General features: G+C 35.7%; 1 protein-coding gene across 1 annotated transcript in view; it reads right to left on the bottom strand.

Moving 5' to 3' along the window:
* Nucleotides 1-17,625, bottom strand: part of LOC148951934 (protein transport protein Sec31A-like) — a 55,319-nt gene that overhangs the window by 20,523 nt on the left and 17,171 nt on the right. Inside the window, exons 3-5 of the mRNA XM_089088767.1 lie at nt 9,602-9,782; nt 5,385-5,612; nt 1,293-1,435 (exon numbers count right to left, since the gene is read on the bottom strand). Of these exons, the coding sequence (XP_088944893.1) occupies nt 1,293-1,435; nt 5,385-5,612; nt 9,602-9,782 (552 nt within the window). The remainder of the gene's footprint in view (nt 1-1,292; nt 1,436-5,384; nt 5,613-9,601; nt 9,783-17,625) is intronic.

Below are 17,625 nucleotides of genomic sequence, written 5' to 3'. Positions count from 1 at the left end.
GAATTGTATTTTAAGGCGGGGCTTCAAAAGAGGCAACAAAAGTTGATTATTTGTGTTAGGTCAGATGGGTTACCACTAGGTGAGAGAAGGAAGTATCTGGGAGGGGTTATGCAAGCTCCTGTTTTTTATTTCTGTCCCATGTGCGTGAAAGAGGAAGAGCTGGTTCTTTTTATTGGGAAGTATAGGGAACTACTAGATTTAAGGATAGAATTGTTGGGAGGTCAGGCGTGGGAGAGAGACGAGATAATAAATTTATTAGCACGGAAAGATATGGGAGGTATAAAGAGATTCGGAAGGTTCCTGACGATGGGTATAGAGCATAGAGAAAGGTTTATTTTTTTTTGAAGATTAGGGATTAGGGTGAGATTTCACTAGCTTAGATTATAGGTTTGTGCCAATTTATGCTTGTATGAAAGTGTCTTTGTTTTTGTGACCACGGCCCTTTGGGCTTTTGTGTCAATAAATTCTATTCTATTCTATTTTCGAAATTACCAGTTTTTTTTTTCTCTTTACGCAATTTCATGTCTTTTCATACTGTATTCTATTCACAGATATTCGATTATTACAGCAAGTCCGATTTCTAGCAACAATTTCTACTAAGCTTCATACTTTTGGTTTTCTTTTTTGGAGTTTTTGAATTGTTGTAATCCCTTGTCAAAACATATGCCAATATTTTTGCAATTACCAGTTTCTTGCTCTTTAAGAAATTTAATATAAACTTCAGCATACATGACAATCTTAAATTTTGCCACATAAGCGTGACAGCGTCATTGCAATACTGATATATATAAAATGACGTCAGTCACATAAATATTTTTCCCATAATTAAGGCTCTTAATGATTTTTTTTTCAAATTTCTGACCTATCTAGATCGTTTTTTTAGGATGCCAATTTTCGAGAAAAAATATGAAGCCATTTTCGAGAAAAAATAAATAAATACATAAATAAATGCATACACAATTATGGTTCACTTATAAAGATGGTTCACTTATAAACTTATAAAGTGAACTGTATACTTTATAATTCACTTATAAAGTACGACAAGCTTGTTAAAGCTTACCGTATTTTGGTACTAATAATAAATAAATAAATATATATATATATATATATATATATATATATATATATATATATATATATATATATATATATATATATATATATATATATATATATATATATATATATATATATATATATATATATATATATATATATATATATATATTATAACAATAAACAAAGATAGAACCAACTAGTACATTCTGTTAGCCAGAGAATACCCAACAAACCTGGTATGTCCTTCCAAGGAATAGAGAGGGGATACACTTTTTCGAACATCCCATATTTGAATCACAGGCATATGATCATCCTCAGAAGCGATTGCAATTTGGGTGCCAGCTTCAGGATTCCATGCAATACTTCTATACTGGACCTGAAATAAGGCTAATATGTGTATACTAGGCCAAGGCATAACTCTTACATTATTCAAAGGAAACTGCAGCACTTCACTATGTGATAACAGTAGAGATCATATTAGAACGGCTCAAAAACCAACTTCGGATCAAATTCCTTCATAATAAGATTTAAGCGCACTTGTGCTAACCCGATTCACGCTTAAAATAGGCATTTATGCTCTAATTGATTTTACTCTTCTAATATTTTGCCACTAGTCCTTTCTTGCGCTTTATGTTTATAGAGGGTATAGCTTTTTTTTAATACTGTATCTGAATTTGCTTCAGGCTTATACGGACTTCACTTTCTTAAAATAGAAAAAAAGATAGTTAAAGGAATATTATAGGACAATTGGGTTGAAGGAGGAGGTAGACAAATCTTAAGATTTTGGGGTCCAGGTCTAGCCACCAGAAAACACATGCCGCATTATGCTTGCTTTGATTTTCAATTTACTTGCATTGGGTCTCTCCTTACTTTTCTTCTTTAGGAGAAAGACTTAACCTTAAACTTTCCAAGCTTTTTATTCTTTTTCTATAGCCTGTTCATTAATTCTTCTATTCTTTAGAGTCTTATTACTCACTATACTCAAGTGCTAAACTATGCATTATTTTATTCTTCGAAATTATTATTTAGTCGTAGTTCCCGAAGGGGACTACGACTTTCACCGGTCTCTCACCTAATTTGAGAGTTATTTTCTATGGTTATATGAAGAATATCAAGTTTAGATTATTTTCTTAGAAAACCCCAAGAAATATCACAATTCTGGCTTAGTGAGTGCATAGATCTGAAAATAATATATCCAACGATATAAGTATCTTATCCGTTCGGCTCAAGTTAAAGTTGTAGACTTGTAGCAAAATCACACATTTAGCAGGGAACATAAAACATAAGCAAACATCATCCGTGTTGCAGCGGTAGCTAGCACCCTAGTAAGAAACGATCACGTCCCTTAGTAAAAACTACAATAACCCAACTCCTAAAAATAAAGTCAGATCAAAACAAGAAGTACACTATTAGAACCACCTTGTCGGAAACCCCTATATAAGAAACTTAACGTCCCTTGGCTTGAACAGCAAGGAAAAAATATTGACTTGAGAATCAAGAAAAGTGGCTGAAAGTACGATATTCTGCAAATAGGGAATCTTTTTTTCCTCAGATAGCGGGGCGCTGGAACATCGTAGGCACCCGTTTAATGGCTCATTTTAAAGGAAATTGCCACATCTAGTGCCTTTTATAATTAAAAAAAAATTATTTATCTAGGATCGTACCTTTCTTGGAAATCGAATCTTCCTGGGAGGGTGTACAGAGGGAGCCTTTGAATAGATCGCGATGGAGGAGAAGTGTGCGTAGCTGTGTGCTGTTGTGATTTGTTAGTAGTAGTAGTCATTTTTCTATAAGCTCTAATTAAGATTTCCTTGTTCTCAAGTTTTATTTTTGTGTTTTTGCTATACGGACGAACAACGATTTCAAAACTTTTCAGCACAATTAATAACAATAAAATGAAACGAAGACTTCACTAAAGAGAATTTTTTTTCGGCCTTTTACTGTTAATTGGCCTACGACTATTATGCACAAATGTTTAATATAGTGATATACTAGCCTGTTATAGGCCACGGGTAATACACGATTTTGAAATACGCCAGTTTAACTATTCTGACTAGCTCACTCAAATACAAACTCTATTTTTATTGCTGATACGGAGGGCCAAATACGGTGGCCACGGGCCAAATCGGTAGGGAGGACAGGAGTTTGAAAAGTTTTATTGCACAGCACAATTTACATGCCAAACACACAATTTATGTTTAAATTCCTTTTTATTTATGTTTTGTTTTAAGTTATGTTTTATTTTAAATTGGAAATTATAGAACCTTACACTTGAAGCCTGACACATGTATCCCTCTTTTTTTGTCTGTAAGTTTTATATTTATAAATAACACTTACACAAGAAAATAGAAATCATTTCTCTATCTAATTAAATATTTAAAATTCATTTGACCTCACCGGTATGGAGAAATTGATTTGTTTTTTTTTTTGTTTTTTTTCTTTTTATTAGGCTTCAGCCACTAATTTATTAAACTAGAAGGTAATTTATTGGAACACGAATACAAACGATACACAAAAACATTTATGGTTGAATTTTCAAGTTAAATTTTCAAATTTTTTAAGTTAAATTAATGCATGTAATTTTTCGTGTTTTTCATTTTTCACGTTTTCCATGTTTTGACATGTCTTGTTATGCTAAAATAAAGCTTTTTCATCCATTAGGAAAAGTTAATTTGGATTTTGGCAGCCTATTGATGTGCCTACATCAGGGTGTAATTTGCCATGGGGCAAGAGGGGGGGGGGGGGGGGGCAACTGCCCCGTCCAGACCCAAGTTTGCCCCCCCCCCAGATCTCAGTTTGCATCCCCAGCTGAAAAATAGTTTCTGCAAAAAAATTTGTCAAAATTAAGATAAGCCCGCATAATTCAAGTATCCAGAGAAACAGGTGAGGTATTTAGTATATCAGGTCAGGTATTTAGTATATTTTTCTTTAATACATCTTTGCCTTTATGGTCATATATTACTCATTTTCAGTTTTCACTGTCATTTTCACTTGATTTGGGAAAATTGGCTCCGACTTTGCCCCCCCCCTAGGATTTTGACGAAATTACACCCCTGGCCTACATCCCCTATTCTTTCTATTATTTTATATAAAGAAAGTGATAAAAGTGAGTGTCGTAATTATAGTGGCATTACATTGAATTCAATTATATAAGAAGACTCAAAAATATAAAGAAATCAGCACCAAATAAGTAAACAAAGACCCTTGGCACTGAAGGGCTTTAATAGACTTTAATAAAACAATTCTTTAGCAAAGCTGGTCTTGCTACACGAGGGGTAGTCCAAGCCTGCTATTTTGAACTTTAATGCGTTCTATGCTATCTGTCCATGTTGCTTACCTAATTCATTATATTTATTTGCTAATACAAATAACGTTAAGTGCAATGCTTGTTATTGTTGTACATTTTTGTTTATTTTTTATTTATATTTCTACACTCCCCTTTTAACTGTATTTTATAGTAGGTAACACATAAAATACCGTTGTTTTCTTTCGTATATCCATGTGATTACTGTGTGAAACTGGCAAAAATAAATAATTAATTTTTCAATTACAATGGATCTATTTTTCAAATAAACCTCAGTCACGGTTGATTCACTTCTCCATGCAGTGTTTGCATCCTTTTAAATGAGTTTTGAAAAGATCTAGAGGCCCCTTTAAGAGCCATATTTTTGATGCGTGTTTTACTTCATCGGTGCTATTAAAATGGATGCCTTTCAACTGTTCCTTGAATTTTCATTACAAACAAACTTCAGATGGGGCTACGGTGGATGTAGCCAATAATTCCCATGGAAATTTTTTTCAACATATTCTAAGAAATCCTACATTATTAGACAGTGAAAAAACAATCAAAAATGCTGGATATTTCAATCACATACACAGATACCGTCATCAGCAGAGTATATCTGCTAATGGTCACTGTATATGTGATCGAAATATCGAGTTTTTTTTTTATATTATTTTTTCACTTTTTAATCAAAGGATTTATCCCTATTTGAACTGTTATTTATCGTCATGGAAGGGCAGAGTGGTCTTTCGGAAAAAAGGCAGTGTGTGAATTGGACAAAAAAAAAATGTTTGTCCGATACATAAAAACATAAAAGAAATTCATTCTTATAAGTTTGTTTTTAAGTTTTCTTGTCCCCTACCCACCCGGAGATAAAAGCCCTGGATAGGGACTTAGACTCTGTTGGCAGTTTTCGACCTTTTAAAAATTCTACAGCTACAGCTCATCGGAGTTCTACAAAGCGGTTGGGCGCTAGTTTGTGGACAGAAATTCCGTGTTTCTTTTTTAACATCCTTCATATAGCCTACACATAAAAACCTACCCTTGTAGATTCCGATATCGTCTGGATCACTTTCATAGAACGCACATCGGCAATAATGACTTTTGACGAAAAAGCCGACGCAAGAATATTATCACATTTCATATTCCATGCCAGATCTGTAACACCACCAGTAACTTGTGGAAATGGCAACTGCAAATGGCCATTGGGCTTTTCTAAATCCCATAAAAATACTTCCGAGTCAGCAGATCCACTAGCCAAAAGGTTTGACTGAAATTAGACAACAACTTCGATTACTAGATATTAAAATGCTGGTTCGTCAACTCTGAAATAATCAAGTATGATTCAAACTATTTTATATCTAGAAACAAAGATCTAATATTAAGAGTATTTCATACCTTAAAGGATTACCCTATCTCCTCTATTATGAAGATTTTTAGTTTGTGTGGCATTTATTTAGAATTGGTTAGGCGGTCTTGCCATAAATTGTAGAGGTTAGATATTAGATCCAAACAAAAGGCAGAAAACATAGTCTCAAAGTCTACGGTTAGTTTCGACAAATACTTCACCACTTTACAGTTCATACAGTGTCTTTGATGAAAACAAAATATTATAAACATATTATATTATATAATATATGAATATATCATATAAATATTATATTATAATTGTCAAAAAAGCTGTCTTTGAGTTGCGGCATTTTTGAAAGTCGCAGGGGTAATAAAAGTTGATGGAACACTTCAAAATTCATTAACGAAAGGATTATTGAAAAAATATTCAATCAAATCAAACATTTATTACCCACTCAAGAGACAAAACAGTAGAGTCAGACCACAAAAAAAAAGAAGAAAAGGGCATACACTGAAAGATTCATAATATATATAAAAGCACATTAACATCACATTAACCGGTATCCAAAATAGGTGGAAGATCACTTAAATTAAAAAAAATTAACTAATTGATCATAAGGACCAATGCGGCAAGCTGATTGCTCAATACATCCTCCCAAAAAGGGCAGGCAAGGCAGAAACGGCGTCATTAACTGACAAATTATTTATGATGTACCGATTTCGGGTGCGCCTTGAGAGGTACATCAAAAAATTAGCAAATTTAAAATAATTAGTCCGCAATTCTTCCTATCCTTATTACGGAGGATGTGATTGAAACAACGAAGGCAATGAACAGCAGGGGAACAATATGCACTATATAGGCGACCAAGTGCCCTCCGGTTGAACCGTCCGCAATTTGGAGAGATTTTACCGTAGGCAATCCTGATATTTTGTATACATTCATTTATACTAAGTGAGCAGGTTGAAGCTAGTGAGCGAGCAAAAGAAATACCTAACCACTTAATATGGTCCTTAGAATGAAGACACAAAGAATCATAATAAAGAGAGTGACTTGACTTATTATTAAAACACATAAATTCACACTTATTATGTTCTTAAGAAACAAAACTTTATTAAAATCCTCTAACTATGACTACTCATTGTGTCGAAAAAGGTTTTTTCATATCTCCAGAAAAATTGGTTTCGTCGTTTGGAAACAGTTGCTTTAGTTGCAGACATTAGTTGCTAAATTAGTTGCCAATCTCTGAAATATCTTGGCATCACTTACAGCCAGACGCTTAGATCCACTAGAGTCCTGTTGACCGCAATCAATCTGTAGATCTATTCGATCGGCTTATGGAAAACTGTCAAATGCAAGAGGTTATCCAATCGTTTTATTATTTAAAAACTCTTCAATGCCGTTGTCTCTCCCATAATCTGGTATATATCGCCCTTGTGGGAAATGTTGTCTCTCACCGAGCGTCGCAAAATACGGCGCACTTATTACCGATACGCAAAATTTTTGCTGGGACTTCCACTCAGGTTCTGTAACACGGAGATTTCATCGATACACGGAGTATTCAATCCATCAACTAAAGTTTTCAACATAGAGCGTAGAGCTTCGGTGCATCTCTTAGCAAGATATACAGTTCACCGCTAACTCAATTATTTATGTGATTGTGTTTTTGTGATTATGTGAATTAAGTTTAGCGTTAGCTATGTTTTCTTTTCTCTTTTCATTTGGAACTCCGCTTTTTTCTCGTTTTTACAATAAGCGGGCACAAATAAATATATTAGTACACTATTAAATAAATAAACGATCGTTATGCAATTTGTTACCTATTAAAATTTTCATGATTCAATGCACAAACCTAGCAAACTAAAACAAATTTCTTACATAAACAATAAAAAAAAACCTTGCAATTCTATAGAACCTTTGAGACTAACCCAAAGTACCGTTACATTATACCACAGTTTATATAATTATCCAGTATGATCTTTCCCTACCTCACCCATTATAAAAACCTGGACCAAGGTGCGAGGGCTCCAGAGAACGCTTTTGCAGATAGAAACATAGGCCGCATCAGATATTTTCATGGGTAGACAAGTCAGACTGTGATCTAATCGGAAACAAGAGGAAACCCGCTGTTACGAATAATGCACTTTGTTCGAAACAATCGGAAACAGACTAACCCCCTAATGCAGAAAGAAGTGGGAGGAGCTTTTTGTTCGCGCCAAGAACGAAGACCAGAAATGATCTGCGATAAGCTTACTGGATAATTATATGAACTGTGCCTTATACTGATAGAAAATATTCCAAAAATTTTATATCTTTAGAAGAACGAATTGCAGCTTATTGAGCTCTGAATCACAATCAGCAAATAATAAATGACATTTGTTTCAAAAATCACCTTTGAACACAATTCAATAATTTTAATTGGTAATTGAAAACCAAAAACTACAAAAATCTTTGCAATTGATTGAAGGCTCGAAAACCATCGCGATAATACTAAATATTACTGTTTTTTTTTAGGTTTTTGTCCCGTGTAGAATAGTTTTAATCAATTGCTCTTATAAAATTAAAAGTGAAGAGGGGTTACGACCCCTCTTATCGGCATAGTTAATATTTTACTGCATTGGTTAACCTATTCTGCCAAATAACATTGCTTACACATTCGCCTACCATTATTAATATATAAAATTAAAAAAACCGACTAAATAAACAAATAAAAAAAATCACTAACTAACCATATCTAACCATATTTTAGTAGATAGTAGCCAATAGATTAGAAAATGTGAAAAATACTCAGAGGAATCACTAGCGAAAATGTTTGGGAGGGGAGGGGGAGGGGGAGCGGATCTTACCAATTGGATGGTCATATTTACCGATTGATTTGGGTGATATTGCTATTAAAATTACTTTTTAATAGTTGAGACTGATTTCTCTTCATTGACTTTACGTCATTATTCCCATCAGCCAATTTACCTATTACAAAAAAAAGCCAGTAAAGCTTTGCACCCCCAACTGGTTGAAAGCACTGAGGGTGGGTCCCTCCCGATACGTGATGCCCATGGGCATACTACCAAGAAAAACAACAGAACGAATATCGCTCTTCGTCTTCAAGGGTGTCCCTCCCCTACAGAAAGCCCTTTTTCGGTGGCACGATTGCAACAACATGTAACGTTTATCCTTCAATTTCTACTAGTAAACCAAGGAAAACAAACAAATAAAATAAAAACAATACTTTTTCACAGCTTTACAAGGGTGACAATACGGTTTTCAATCTAAGAGCGAGAATGCTTTTGCCTTTCAAGATTTCAATTAGAGAGATATGTAAATTTATACTGTGTATCTGAATTCTGAGTAATGTTGCTTTAGTTTGGCAGAAATAGCCTAAATGATATCAAGTTGGCCATTTTTTGTTGTGATCACGGCTGATCTACCCTACCTCCTTATATGGAGTAAATACAAATCTGCGCCAGCTAGCAGCAGTTTATCGAACGGTAGGCATAAAAAAAAATACAGCTTAAACTCTTTTATAAGGACAAGCGAAAAAATCTGTTGTCCTCTTCCCAAGTACAAATTATAAGTGCCCTTACCCCCCGCTCCCTGACAAAAAACTAAACATTCCTGAAAGTTTTAGCTTGATCACCAACCCCATTGAAATCGACCGACTTTATAATGAGACATACTCGCTTGGTTTCAGATACCCGTTATATGACATCACACGATTATTTTCAAATCTGAATTTCAATGATTCGCCTTCAGAATCTAACACAGACAATAATATAGCTAAATAATCTGATGTAAGATTGAATTCCCTAGACAAATATTGGAAATTATGATAACTATCACAGATTATTCAGTAGATGACATACAAAATAAATGGAGCGGCTCTATAAAAAGATGAAATTAGCAGTGAAAACAACCTGGAAGTGACTAAATCCTAAAGCTGATATTTTTCCCGAATGATCTTGCGAGACTTGAAGAGGTTGTGTACGACCTTGTAGAATGTCGGAGACGGAATATAATTCAAGAAGACCACTTTCAGATCCTGCTGCAATGACCCCAAGAGCGCCACCATGCTGTCCCCATATTATTTTTTCATACCTAAAATTGAAATCAGGAATTACAAATAAGTAAAATGCCAAAGAGTAGACAGAAGAAAAGGACAGTCTCAAATTTTTGGACCGGAAAGATATAGTAAATAGGCTAAATTTGTTGCTGTTAAAGAGTTTTTCCGTCAACTTTTTCACCTTGGGGAATGGCTTGCGGAATTGACTGGTGGACTCGTTTCAATTATAGTTGATAGAGGTTGGTCGATGAATGGGCACTGAGAATCGCGATAAGCGCTGTTTTTCAAAAGAATGGAACCATATCGAGAATGGAGTAAACTTTCTTGATTCTTGAAACAATTCCACTCTGCAATTCAACTTTTCATTTAAAAAACCCTTTTGTAAAAAACGATTTGCATTTCGAGCACTCTGTTTTGTGTTGTCATAACACCAACAACATAATAATGTCACAAGGTTAATCAAGGTTTACAATTAAGAGTTGTGCTACATTTTCCTTACCAGCCAAACCTTTGAACGACTTGAGTGTCACTTGCATAGATTGAAAACAATGTGTGTTTTTAACAGTGTGGTTTTTATTTATCAAAACGCCAACAAAAACAAAGAAAATAATCAATATTACTTGAAAGAATTGATGAAGTGGACTGAGTGCTTAATATATAATATTATTCATTTCTAGAAGTGTTCGTAATTTTAATTTTTCAGTAAATCAAAAATGACGCTCTGGCCTTTAGAAGGTTTAGCCCAACTCTTGTTTGTCGTAATTTCTGTTCATTTTAAGTTTGAATTGATTATTAATTTTTAATTCAGTTCGCCGTGGGTTTATTTATTTATGGATAGTAACTTTTGTTTTTTTTCAAGTTTGAACTTTACACCTTTATTCCTGTTTGTCTTTCTCAAAATTTATTTTTGAAATTATTTCAAAATTACTTTCTGCTTGTTTTTAACGTACATTTTTTTTTGGGGGGGGGGGGATTGGTTGGGGTGGACTTCTATAGGGAGAATCTTCCATGGGGAGGGAAATTTCTGGGGGGGTGAATATTCCAGGGGAAATGCTACACTGGGGAGATTTGACAAAATTACTATGCGAAATATTTTTAATTGTCTTTCATTCTCTTTGCCAAATTTTTCATGTGGAGATGTTCCGGGGGAGTAATCCAGTCTTTTTCCCGCGTGTTTTGATTTCTGGGAAATAATTTCCACTAAAGGGGGCACTTCTGGAGTGATAAAGAAGCTGATTAAAGATTAGTCTTATTCAAATGAAATAACGGTAAGGAGAAAATTTCAGACTGAATCGTCCGCAAGCAATTTTACAGGGAGGGAGATTCTCAGCGAGGAGTGAACTTTCTGGAGGGAATTTGACGGGAGTGGGGGTGGGTGCACTTTACGTTGGTTGACATTTCCACGGAGTTTTTTTACGAGGGGGAGGCATATATTTCATAGACGGTGAGCAAGATTTACCGGCATTATTTGAAAAACGCACAGAAATTGCTCCACATATGAAGGGCTGCCACCTCCTCAATATATTTCTCTTTGCGCTAAAGATTGACTGTTTGTCCCAATTTTTTAAGAGCGTCTACTGAAACACGGAGGCCGTTTAATTACAATAGGAAGCTTTTTCATAAAAGTGCTAACAGCTTTAGCATAAAGAACAAGGTATTGAGGAGGGACAACCCTTCATATACGGAATAAATCTGCCAAATTGAGGAAGGGACAGCCCCTTTCACATACGGAATAATTTTGTTCACTATGTTTTAATGTGGCTCCTTCCTTTCAGTTAAAAAGAAACTTGTTTTTTTATTTAATTTATTTTAAGTTTCATTTAACTAAGTTTATTCGTGTTAAGCTTGGTAAAATTACCTACAGTGGTATATAATTTTGCGTTAATCATTATGAAGGATGCCCCTACTAGTGTCCATGGGGGATTTCCCTAAGAAAAAGGTTGGTTCGAGGAATCCACCTTGAAATCCGAGGAAACGATGCCCTTTTAACTAGATTTTGATATTTCATGCCCTCCTCCTTATAAATAATTGAAGGGGTTCTTTTTCTCAGGGATGATCATCATTGTTGAATTTGTTTCATATGAATATTAAACGACGTATTCGCTTAGGCATCTTAACCGCCCCCCCCCACAAACACACACAATGACATAATGCCCTTCCCTAATAATACATCGCTGTGTTTTAAAGCAAATCACTTTAGTTAAATAAAGCATTAAAATAAACACAAAAAACTAAGGGTGATGTCACCCTGCAGCACCTTTGTGGACATTACCCCATTTTCCACGGAAAAATCCTTCCTGACTATTTGATCCCCGCTGAAAATTTCCCCCGTAATATCCTCTCCATATGTAAGCTTGTGCATCCAAAGACAAAGAAAGACAAATTAAAAGAAAACTGCATATGAATTCACGGAAATTCTTCCCAGGAAATTTACTCCCCTCAGAAAATTATCCCCGAGGAAATCCCTCCCCCTCGCGAAAAATGTCCGTATTTTTCTCAATAACAAATACTATCTGTAACAACGGATAAATTGCAGTACTAACAGCCCTTTCCCTAGGGACTTGGGGGGGGGGATTATTTCATCCCTAGAGACATATTTATTTGGCCTTTCAGTTTTGATGAAGCAAATGGCTATCTACAAATTTCATTCAGATGTCTTAGGGGGTAAAAGGGATATGGGAAGGAGCTAGTTGCCCTCCATTATGTTTGCTCACTTAAAAGGGCAGTTAAACTTTTGGTTTCTGTTTGAATGAGCCCTCTTTCGATCTTCAAGGACCCTTGATTTGACACGATCATCCCTGGAGAAAAAAAAACAAAACACATATCTATGATTCTTTCTTGGGCAAAAAATACACAATTCCAAATATTTATAGCTGAAAGCTTGAAACCTCTACGGTAGGGTTCTCTGATTGTTTTGTGGTTAGGGAGGGGAACAGATGCCTCAAACTTTGTATTTTAATAATAAAACATTCTAACTCTCACTGAGTCTTCGGATAAATACAGAATAAGTTCTGAGGAAGGGTTTGGGGTGGAGGTAGAAATTAATATAAAATCCCTTTTGATTTCTGGGATTATTTCTTGTCTACGCTGTTATTATGAAAGTAAAGAGTAACATTAAACCAAAAAATGAGCAGAATTTATTCCGTATAGAAGAGGGGCTGTCCCCTCATGGTCGTAGAAACTTTGAAGGAAACTTGTTCGATTGAAAATTGAGAGTTCTAGTCCTTTTTTTAAGTCGAAGTGACTGGAGGCCACCAGCCCCTGTCCTGGAACTGTTTTTGATATTTGGTCCTTTTGTTGCCCCATAGGACATCTGATCGATATCTTGAGGTACCTATTATATACTTTCTTTGTGGCTGCTCAATTTTGCTTGTGGGGGAATTATCCACGGGGGGGGGGGATTAATCCTAGTTTAGTCCTAGTTTTTATTCCGTTCGGGCCTATAGTCCAACCGCCTAATGGAATTTCATTGAAACTGTCGTAAAAACTAGCTCTTGGATCATTTTCAAATATAACCTAACCTCCCAATGTTTGTAAAACTATCCAGTGTTTGTTATATTAAATGATCCATAGCTCCTAGGATAACTTTAGGACCTCAACAAAAAGAAAAAAAATGAGAAAAGTTTAAAATAAACATACAATTTTATTTCCATTCCAGCAATAGGGATAAAAATAGATCTAAAATTAAAATCACTTAATTTAATTAACTATGAGAGATCCGTCCTGCTGCGTTACTACAGGACTAGAAAAGGGGAGCTTATAATAGCTTATCTCTTTTTCTAATGTCACAATTTCCTTTTCAATCTTACTAATATCTTCCTTTAAAAGTCTCTTGTCAAACGTTTTATTGATTCTGTACACCTTAGCGCTTTGTGCGTTCCTTGTTTTTTATCTAGTAAGGGTTTCTCTTCTATATTATTCTGGTAGCTATTTGACTTTCTTTTTTGACTATTTTCCTCAGTAGCTGTAGCCTTCTTCTTTTTTTTATTTAGTGGCTGAAGTCCGCTTTCATTATATGAAGAAAAATCAATTACTTGGTCTTCGATGTGGTTTGATGGCAATTTCCTTTTCAAATATGTTCCCTGAGCCATCGCATCTTTGTTTTTGCGTAAACTAACAAATTCATCATCACAGCGATCTCCATTATCTGCTTTTGGTGGCTTTAATTTGTCTCCCTTGTCTTCGCAGTTACTAGGATCGTAGACGCTCCATCTAGCAAATCTCGCAAATCTCGCAAAATCTCCATTATCTTTTGGTGGTTTCAACTCATCTGTACTACCTTCCATGCCATTAAGATCATCCTCGTTGGTTAGCTTTTTTAGTAATTCTTCATCACATTTCGTTGACTTTAATTCAACTCCACTGCCTTTCACTTGATCAAACATGCTGTTTACAGCTCTAAATAAATCATCATCATCACCTTCCACTTGATCAAACTCACCTTCCACTTGATCACTTTCCACTTGCCCCTTGACCTGACCACTTTCTCCTTGAAACACATCACCTAACATGCTGTTTACAGCTCTCAATAAATCATCATCATTACTTTCCACTTGATCAAACTCACCTTCCACTCGACCACTTTCCACTTGCCACTTGAACTGACCTCTGAATAAATCTTCATCATTACATTCAGCTGGCTTCAACTCCTCTGCACTGTCTCCCAAGATATAAAGATCAATGGCGGTTTGTAATATATCAGAAGACTTGGGATTGGAAGTTCCTTTTATTTGCAAAAACTGACTCGACTGTCCTGGCATTTGTGCTTGCATAATTTATTAAGCTAATTTGATTGTTTGTGATGTATCTTGCAACAAATTGATTTTGATACTGTGAACTTTGATGGTGTTGTAGCAATATTTATAGCCGTTTATATGACGTAACGAAAATGACGTCATGTATGTATAACTTGTAGCATTTGGATCCGACTTCTTGAGTTTGCTAATGTCAGAAAATGACGTCATCTAAAAACTGTTGCTATTAACTAGATAACTTACGCTAAGAAATAACTTTGATTTTCTTTTTTAGTCATGCTTTATTTTAAGTTGTATCAGTCTTAATATTTGTTATAACTTTATTTACGAAAGAAAGGAAAAGAAATGAAACATCCTAAAGTTTATTTCATTTGAATTATCAAACTCGCCAGTATAGAGCAAGCAGGCAACTCTTTCTTAAAAATATAGTTTATTTTTTTATGAACTATTTCACTTGTAAATTAAAACATATAAAATGATACTACAGCACTACCTGTTAAAAATAAGAACAATTTCCTTTTATTCACATAGAATAATATAATTGGAAAAAAGATCTGTATTTACTTGTAGGCAGGGACGAATCTCCAGCAATTTTACTGTGGGGGCGGGGGGCAAGAGGGGTCTATATCTGGATAGTTAAAGGGCATGGGAATTTTCATATTTTTTCTCCACATTATTGGGGGGGGGGGGCACTGGTCCCCCTTGCCACCCCCAAACGACGCCCCTGCTTGTAGGCTACTAGGCTACTGTTTTTTTTTAATTATTAAAGGGGAAATACTATCTAGTGGCTAAGTTAGAAACAGGTGAAGTTTTAGTTGAAGGGCTATTTACTGTTTCGGAAAGTAAATTTGGCTATTTAGATCGTCTTGTTGAATGACACTTTCAGGCAGTGGCAAATCTCCAGCATTTTTATTGGATGACGGGCAAGAGGGGTCCATATCTGGATATTCAACGGTTATGGGATATATAATAATTTTTTCTGTATTATTGGGGGGGGGCAACTCCCGCTCCAAAAAAAACACCCCTGCTTTCAGGAATGAATCCAGGGCTTAAAATTCATTCTGAAAAGGTCTTATCAAACTAATATCTTTACCCAGTTCTTATTTCAGTAAATATTGCCTATACCAGATTCCACTGTTGATGTAGAGACAAGGTGACCACATTGCTTGATGTCTTTTTGCTCTTACTAGGCCTTATAATTAGCTTGCTTGCAAATCAAATTTGAAGCCCTTAAGTGAATTCTGAAATAGGCCTAATATCTAATTCGTTACTTTTTAGAAGCTGGTAAAATTCTACTTTAGCTATATTTGACTATCTTAGAAAGGGGTTAGGTTAGGAAAATGAAACTTTCAGGGATGGGTCTACAGGCTAAAGTATGTCCAGGGAAGGTATTTTGAAGTACCTACCTCCACTCCTCCCTCTAGAGGGTCTTGAAATTTGTCTACATGACATGTCTTTAGGCTACCTATTTAAATTTTGACAAAACAACATTTACCTTAATTTTCAGTTATGAATTTCTTTTTCGATGGCTTTAGATCTGAAAATGCAATTACTAAGTAGAATTTTAAGCCATATCAATATTTTTTTTCAAAATTTAGGAAACGTATTTGCATATCTTTAAACCTTAAAAATTGGGATTGAGCAAAGTTGTGAAGCTGAAAACAATTATGTTGTACTTCATTAAAGCAGAAGATCTATTTTTCATGGATTCACTTTTATAAACACATCAAATTTTTAAATGTCATCAAAGGTCAGGACCCTCTACACCCTATTCCCAGGGCACTGGGGGGGAGGTGTCAACCCTAGAGGCATTGTTGTATGTTCTTTGGACTATTTTGAGCAAAATCGCTATCTCACAATTTTAATAAGATTCGATTGGTGAAAGAGGGGTAGTCGGAGGGGGGGGGGCTAGCTGCCCTTCTTCACTTTTGACTCTTAAAAAGGAGCTAGAACTTCCAATTTTCAACCAAATGAGCCTCCTCTTAAGTTTATACAACCATCCTTTCCATAAAAAGATTAAATGCCCCATGGCATAGCTTACAACCCTTGCCTCCAGGTTCAGGGGGTTTGTGTCAACCCCAAAAGCCTTGTTATGCAATATTTGGACTATTTTAAATAAAATGGTTATTTCAAAATTTCTATTAGATTCATTTCGGGACAATATTGTGGGTGGGGGGTAGCTGCTCTTTGGTCACTTTGACTCTTAAAAATAGCACTTGAGCTTCTGATTACCAATCCAGTGAGCCCCCTTCGAAGTTTATATGACCACGCTTTCTATAAAAACCTTATACGCCCCCGGGGCATAACTTACACCCCTTGCCCTGAGGGCTGTGGGGGGGGGGGGTTGTCATCCTCACAGATCTAATTTCCAGAACTTTCAAATACGTTGAAATGTCGAAACGGAGCACCAGGCTTTGATCCCCGCAGCAGCAATGTTAGGCGACAAGCTTGCTACTTGTCCTTGTATAAACAACCAGCAACTGAAAGGTCCGCTTGATGCCCCGTGCGCCAGCAATGGCTCAGGAGGATCTTTATCCTTTAAACTTATCAGCTACGTTGAACAAAATGGCTATCTCAAAATTTTGATTGGATGTATTTGGGGAAAAGTTGGGCGTGAGAGGGAGGTTAGTTGCCCTCCAGTCACTTTCGACTATTAAAAAGGGCACTAGCCCTTTAATTTCCAATCCAATTAGCCCTTTTTCAAGTTTCTACGACAAGGATTTCAATAAAAAAAAACTTATATTGCCCCCTGGCATAACACAATTCTTGCCCTGAGGGCTGTGGGGGGGGGGGGGTTGCAATCCTCAAATACATAATTACCGTACCTTTTAACTACGTTGAACAAAATGGCTATATCAAAATTTTGATCGGTAGTGTTTGGGGGAAGCGTGGCGGGGGGGGGGCATTTGCCATCCGATCACTTTCGAGTATTAAAAGGGCACTAGCCCTCTCAATTTCCAATCGAATGAGCCCTTTTTGAAGTTTCTACGACAGGGCTTTCTAAAAAAAAAAACCTTATATGCCCTCAGGGCATAACTTACAACCCTTGCCCTGAGGGCTGTAGGGGGGTGTCATCCTCAAAGACATAATTTCTAGACCTTTCAACTACTTTGAACAAAATGGC

This window comes from Artemia sp. Qi Xiang Cuo, chromosome 5 (genome assembly GCF_049724085.1).
Source record: "Artemia sp. Qi Xiang Cuo chromosome 5, ASM4972408v1, whole genome shotgun sequence".
Taxonomy (NCBI): Eukaryota; Metazoa; Arthropoda; class Branchiopoda; order Anostraca; family Artemiidae; genus Artemia; species Artemia sp. Qi Xiang Cuo.
Note: the sequence above shows the minus strand (reverse complement) of the source record. Positions and strands in the feature narration are given on the sequence as shown.